Source organism: Melanotaenia boesemani, chromosome 15 (genome assembly GCF_017639745.1).
Source record: "Melanotaenia boesemani isolate fMelBoe1 chromosome 15, fMelBoe1.pri, whole genome shotgun sequence".
Classification (NCBI taxonomy): domain Eukaryota; kingdom Metazoa; phylum Chordata; class Actinopteri; order Atheriniformes; family Melanotaeniidae; genus Melanotaenia; species Melanotaenia boesemani.
Window position 1 is genome coordinate 9,438,659 of NC_055696.1, and position 6,651 is coordinate 9,445,309.

A 6,651-nucleotide genomic window follows, 5' to 3' on the forward strand; every position below is an offset into this window, starting at 1 on the left:
TTATCACATACAGATGTTTAAGCTCTGCTCCTGCATTAGCACGAAGTGGCCACTAGATGGGGACACAAAAGCAAGAAGAAGAAGAAGTCTCAAAACGATAACTTCACCTTTTGTGTGGTGGAATCTGACTCTGTATTGCATCTAGTTTTCCATCATTTAATAATGACGTATATAAAGAAGTGGTACTTGCAAGAACAAGTTGAATAAAAAGAACTTCAAAAAGTCAATAAACAATATAAGCAGTTGATTTAGAAAATACTCTTCATTAACTTGTGTTATTGATCAGCCACAGTTTATCAACCGCTGTGTTTATTTAATTTCTGTTTTCACATAACGTGTAGAAATGTTCAGTTATAGAAATTGAATGCTAAAAGTAGAAACAGTCTATTCAGATCTCTTAAATAGGACATCACTTTCAGCGCATGGTCCATGATTTTCTTTCTCATTTAAAGGATTATTTTATTCCTTTAAAGAATGCTAAATATATAAGGTTGGGGTAAAATGTCAAGGCAAGCTGCCATTTCTTGAGATTAATTATTAATAATTATTAATAATAACAAAAAGAAAACACACAAAAAACAAAAAAAAAAAAATGTAAATTTTAAAAAAGGACGGGAAGGAAAAGAATAATCCAGAATTGCAGCACAATGCAACATAGCTTATGCTCCACTTATATTCTACAAACCTGACACTTTAAGCTAAAGCATAAGTAACATTAACCCAACATTTAAAAGAAAGCTATATAGAGGCTACAACTCCTCGATCAACTGGCCAATGTTCAAAACCCGGCCTGGGGCCCTTTGCTGCATGTCATTCCCCACTCTCTCTGACCCCCTTTCCTGTCAAGCTACCTTTGAATAATGGCCATTAGACCACAAATCTACCTACAAAAAAAAAAAAAAAACATCATTAAAAAACAATTTAAACAAACTTTTTATATTTTGAACATCACTGTCTAATCTCACTCAGTTATCATGAGCTTAATTATGTTTTATTGTTACATTTCCAAACATGACCATCCCAGTCTGGGATTTATTTTAATCAGCACTTTGCCCAGTAAGAGTCTTGCAGCCTAATCGCCTGTTAGACGGAAAAGATTACTATTTAAAATCAGGGTAATTTATTTGCACCCTTTTATTTTAGGAAAATACTTATGAAGCCAAAGTTAAGGAGTAAAGGAAACTTAAAACTGGACAAGAACATTTGCATGAAAATTTACTTATTTATTAACATCCTTGAATAGAGTAAAATGAGACTTTTTTCCTTCCTTTTATTTGATTTTTGTTAAATTGTAAAAATGGGTCTCAACAAAGTTAAAAAAAAAAGAACAAAAACATCACTATTTGTGAGCATTTTAACTCAAGAACCTTAAAACCAAAATGTGAATAGGCACAGTGATGATTTTTAATGAAAATATGTCTTGTTTACAAATACAGTGTTGCATGTTAAGTAATGCAAAGCTACAAAACTTCAGTGAAAGCTCAGCCTGTAATCTGCTGAAGGCTTATAAAAGAGTTTATACTATGAAGAATTTTTAAATATAAAACATACTTTGTTCAAAATGAGCCTATAAGCTGCTATAATGTATCATCAACAAATATCTGATTGCTTGCAGCCTTCATTTCATTTCATTGACCTAAAACATAATGCTGCCTCTCTATTTGACCAGCAGTAATAAGACAAACTCGTTGTGGAAATCAAACATACAAGTGAGAGAAAAAAGGTAAAAACAACGCTACTTTCACATCAACAAATACAGCAGTAGTAAAGTACAGTGGTCTCAGATGGTCTGCTTGAGGAGATTGGACTGGGTGTCTTGCAAGATCATTGCTTCCTTTGGAGACATTTTGGAGCTGTTTTCACTTTCCCTGGGGTCAAAACAAAAATGCAAATATGGATCAATTTTTGTATCTTATACATTTTCTTTAATTAAACCACGATAATGAACCAGTTACTTTTTTTTAATTTATTGATACATTTCATTTATAGGCACCTTTCTTGACACTCAAGGTCACTGTACAGTTAAAACAAGGTACAAAATGCTATAAATAATAAAAGATAAATAAAATGTTGTAAATAACAAAAAAAAAAAACAATGAAAAATGCAATAAATAAAAAAAAAAACAACTGATTAAGACACTTTCCAGCCTTGCCCATTCATAGAGAGAAGACAAGCGTCACGTCAATTAAAAAAGCGTCATGTTTAGGTTTTTGAAATTGAGTTTACCTCTCCTCCACATCTTGTATTGTGTCAGGAAGGTGTGTGCCAAGAGTTTCTGGAAGAAATACAGCAGCCACTCCAGAGAGGATTGGAGCTCCTCCATAGATTAAGCCTGGTAGCCAAGGAATGTAGTCCCCAGTAAGCAGCACCATTGGTGCCACCATGGCTCCCACACGGGCCATCATGGACACCCATCCCATGCCATTCTGACTGGAGGGGAAAAGTCAATCAGTAAATAAAGAATATGTGTTGCTACTGATCAAATAAAACTGTCATGATGCTTGCACTTTTCTTCAGAATTCAGTGTTATGTAATCATTTTGTGCAGCCTTTCTTTCTTCCCTTTTTTTTTCTGCGTGGTTCAAAGTTCAACATCTGCAATAAGAAGTTAGTGAATTCATGGCAGTTCAGGCTTTTGTCCATTACATAACAACAGCACAATTTAACTTACTTGTATAATGTTTGCCAAGTTGAAGTAAATGAGAACAGCTACCTCATGCAGCACATTCTTTTGACCAATCAGAGCAAAGTGGATCTTATCTGTAAATATGGTAACTTCAAAACTAGTGAACTTTTAACGTGCAATAAAATGCTTAAATGGCAAATCGGGTCTTAATGAGTTAAAATGTAAATTTCCAATTTCCAAGAGTAACAAATATATGTGTTGGGACGCCTTCAAAACTGAAGGTTTGAGGGGGCTAATTCTTTGGACCACCATCCTTTCACTGGAAACACTTTGTCAATAAGAAAAAAAAAACTTTAGCTATGTGACAGTAATGTCAATCACATAATAAATACCATTGATAGAAAAAAGGCTCTGAAGACATGAAATGCATCTGCTTCTTACAAAAAAAAGTAATAGTCCCATGTTTAACCCATGTTTAATCCTTATGATTGTTCTGGTAATCTTTATCTGTTTATTAGCTCTATGACCACTAAAACTTCTCTCTACATTTTACTTTTTTTTTTTTTTTTTTAAATATTAAGTTTACAAAGTTTGGAAAGAGATGAACTGTGATTCCCTGAGTTTGAGCCAGATGGGATTTCCTCATCTAGACATACTTCCACATTTGCTGCTAGATAAGACTTACCGAATGATAGTTGGGTAGAGTTCTCCAGAGTAAAGATAACAGCAGTTGAATGATGCAGCGAGGCAACCTTTGCCCAGTACAGCCAAGCACGTTCGTATTGTCTGTTTATCTACACAAAAAAGTAGAGCATCCATCAGATCGATGGTTTGTCTCTGCAGAGGGTCACAGCAGTGTGGTGATGATATTCAGGTTGTTTAAACTGTCATAGGCATTTATTCAAACATACCATAGGGGACCAGCACGTTGATTAAAATAGTTACTCCGGCGACAATGAGAGCACCACATTGTGATGGCCGGCGTCCAATAAAACTCATGCACACAGTTACAACAACTTTAGCAGGGATGTCAACTGCTCCAAAGATCACTTGTATTAAGTAAATGTCCACCCCGAATTTCTGAAGATCCATAGCAAGACCATAGTAGGCAAAGCTGGTTGATAACCTAAAGAAAAGAGGAACCATGTAACGTCTTGCAGACTAATTAAAGATGCATAAACAATTTTGCCTTTTATTTATCTATTTTTTTTTTTTTTTTAGGGAATGTACCAGACGGCGCTGAGGCAGACGGTCATAATCCGCATTTTGGGTGTGCGGAATAGATCTAGAACAGAGTAGGATCCCTGAGAACAGGACATCTCTTTCCTCATGGACTCTTGAAGCATCTATGCATAAAAAAGAAATATATAAATAAAATACACACACACACACACACTTTATATATATATATATATATATATATATATATATACATAACCAACAAACACTTACTTCAACGTCAATTTTCTCAGCCTCGTCATGCCGTCCATTAAATTTAGCCACACTTTTAAGCATTTTGACAGCTTGTTCGGGCTTTTTATTTAGTGCTAGCCATCTAGAGGATTCATGAAACCACCTGCAATAACAAACAAAAGCAATGTTAAATTTATTCATTTGATCACTAAATATTTATAAGATAAAACATTTAGTAGTATAGTTGCTCCTCTTCAGTGAAATTCTTGGTATCTTACCATGAGATGAGGAAGAAAACATAGAAGGGCAATGACACAGCCAGGGTCAACCACCTCCAGTCCCTGATGAAGTAGGCCACTGCTGCCAGGAGCAACTGCCCTAACGTGTAACAGTAACCTGTTATCGTCCCAGTGACAGTCCGCACGCGTGTTGGGATCCATTCCACAACTTGAAAAGAAACATTGCACAACGACAAATATTTTAGTTGTAATCTTTGCAACTGTGGTGATCAAAATTATTCATCAGTGAAAGAAATAATGCAGAAAATGTTAAAATTAAAGAATAATTATGTTAAATAATTGATGACAATAAACTTCCTTTCCTTCTCTTCTCTTCATATATCCACATTTATTTATTATTCTGTATATTAATTTTTTAATTTCCACAATAACTTTCCTATTGTTTCGTATTATGTGTTCTTTACTTTGCTAAATATCTTACTTAGTGAGAAGGTGTTGAGTCCCAGACCAGACAAAGCCAAGCCACAACCAAACCGAAACAGGCAGAAGAGGGAGAAGGAGGGTGAGAAAGCTACACATGTTCCCGACACTGCCATGAGCAGGTTGGAAAGGAGCAGGAGGATGCGCCGGCCATATCTTGGAGACAAGTGTGATGTTCGTAAAGCATTACATATAATAATGTTGAACAACAGAATTTTAGATTCCAAATATTTAGAATTTCTAGTACTTTAGGAAAAAGTGCAGCAGAAAAATTAAAACAAATTCTACAGAGATAACTTTTACCTGTCTGAAAGCCCTCCAAAGACAATTGCCCCCACAAGCACACCTCCCATGTAGATGGTTTGTCCCATTTGCTTAAAAGAGCGCAAGTCGCACACCAAATGCCACTAATAACAAAAAAAATTAAACAGATAAATAGTTAACATACATCACACAACAACATAAAAACATTCATGAAAATAAAAATAATAAAATGCTTCTGAAAGCAGTATTTAAAACTTGCCGCCGTACATCAGATATAATTGTGGAGGTCATCTCCGTCATGTTATAGGACCATCCATCTGTGCATTCCTGCAGAGCAACATCAAAACCATCCCAGTCCTCTCCATCTTCTCCTAAAGCGGAGCTCTCATTCCTAGCCAGGAGGTGCCACTGTGGGGTAAGATAACGCTGGCACCTGTGGGGTTTCCCTGCTTGGTCTAGTGGCACTGTGATGAGCAAAGTTTCCTCTGGGTTCAGCTGAGACTGAGAGATATTGGAATGGGCACTGCAGTAATGTGGAGGCACCACAGCTACAAAGTTTTGCAGCAGGTTGTGACTGGCCATCATCAGGACAGGTATGGAGAGAAGGGTCACATGCAGGATCTGGAAGCGTCCTGTGCTCCCCACCTGTTCAAGGAGGTCTCCGAAAGCCATTCTTTTTTTTTTTTTTTTTTTTTTTTTTAAACAAAAACACTTTACGGTGACTTAAGATTAATGGTACTTGATTCTGTTTCGGTTCCCAGATTCCCTTAGAGTTTTCTGACGTGTAACAGCATCTGTGACAACACTGAACAAAGCAACAGTTGTGAGAACTCCCCAACAAGCATTTCTAACTTGTAAGTGTTAAATGATAGAAAATTGTACAGACTTACCTGTTAAATTAGTTTTCCTTCTTTACATAAAATTTCCCAAGATACAATGAATAGCACAAAATTGATTAAAAAACAACCAGCACAGCATCCATTCAAATTAAATCAGACACCTTTAAGAAGTGTTTTCTTTTTAAAAAAACAAAAAAATAAAAAAAAGTAAAAGTTGCCTTGTTTCTGCAGCGTATTTAAGTGAGTAATCCGCTCTCAAATTCCACCAGCTTTTCTGAACTTTGGATTATTCGACGTATATTGTAACCTCATGAGGTATTAGCAGCTTTGTCTCTTAACAGTGAGGTAAAGTGCTGAGTCTTTGCTGTGTCTGCTGAAGTATCTCGGTGCAAGTGAGCTTTAGCATCAAGAGTGCAAACATAACTATCCCCAGCAGTTTTCCTCTTTGTACTGAGACACACTCCCTGACCTTTACTGGGTTGCCGGTTACTTAATATGAAAAACTGTGCGTGAGTGTGTGTGTTTGAGCCAGAAAATAAGAGCGAGTGAGGGAGTCACGTGCATACACGTGATGTCAACAAAATATTTGTTCTTTTCTTTATTTTCTTTGATATCATTCTTTCTAACTTGATTTGCTCAGAAGAAATGCAAAGACTCATTTTCTGCATTAAAGTTAAATATAAAAGGAGCCACCAAACATAAGAAAAACTATAAGTAAGTGATAATCAATAGTCAACTGTTCAAATGCACTTTAACACTGTGACCTTTTCTCCTTCTCTATAAGACCTCT

The 6,651-nt window shown here is 35.9% G+C and overlaps 1 protein-coding gene across 1 annotated transcript; it reads right to left on the minus strand.

Moving 5' to 3' along the window:
- Positions 1–1,382: 1,382 nt before the first annotated feature.
- On the minus strand, positions 1,383–6,314 carry slc22a6l (solute carrier family 22 member 6, like). The gene is made up of 11 exons (XM_042009370.1): positions 5,913–6,314; positions 5,290–5,827; positions 5,062–5,165; positions 4,760–4,914; positions 4,318–4,486; positions 4,079–4,202; positions 3,857–3,972; positions 3,538–3,752; positions 3,312–3,420; positions 2,228–2,431; positions 1,383–1,868 (listed from the first exon to the last, which is right to left on the minus strand). Exons 2-11 carry the CDS (start codon positions 5,692–5,694, stop codon positions 1,781–1,783), a joined length of 1,689 nt encoding a protein of 562 aa, XP_041865304.1. The 5' UTR covers positions 5,695–5,827; positions 5,913–6,314; the 3' UTR covers positions 1,383–1,780.
- Positions 6,315–6,651: the final 337 nt, after the last annotated feature.

What these genes read in the sequence shown, in the direction of transcription:
- slc22a6l (XM_042009370.1), bottom strand. Translation starts at nt 5,694, where the DNA reads ATGGCTTTCGGAGACCTCCTTGAACAGGTGGGGAGCACAGGACGCTTC. An exon ending in CCTCCACAATTATATCTGAT is followed by an intron (nt 5,166 to 5,289) that starts GTACGGCGGCAA and finishes TTTTGTTATTAG; the next exon opens with TGGCATTTGGTGTGCGACTT. An exon ending in ATACAAGATGTGGAGGAGAG is followed by an intron (nt 1,869 to 2,227) that starts GTAAACTCAATT and finishes TTTTGACCCCAG; the next exon opens with GGAAAGTGAAAACAGCTCCA.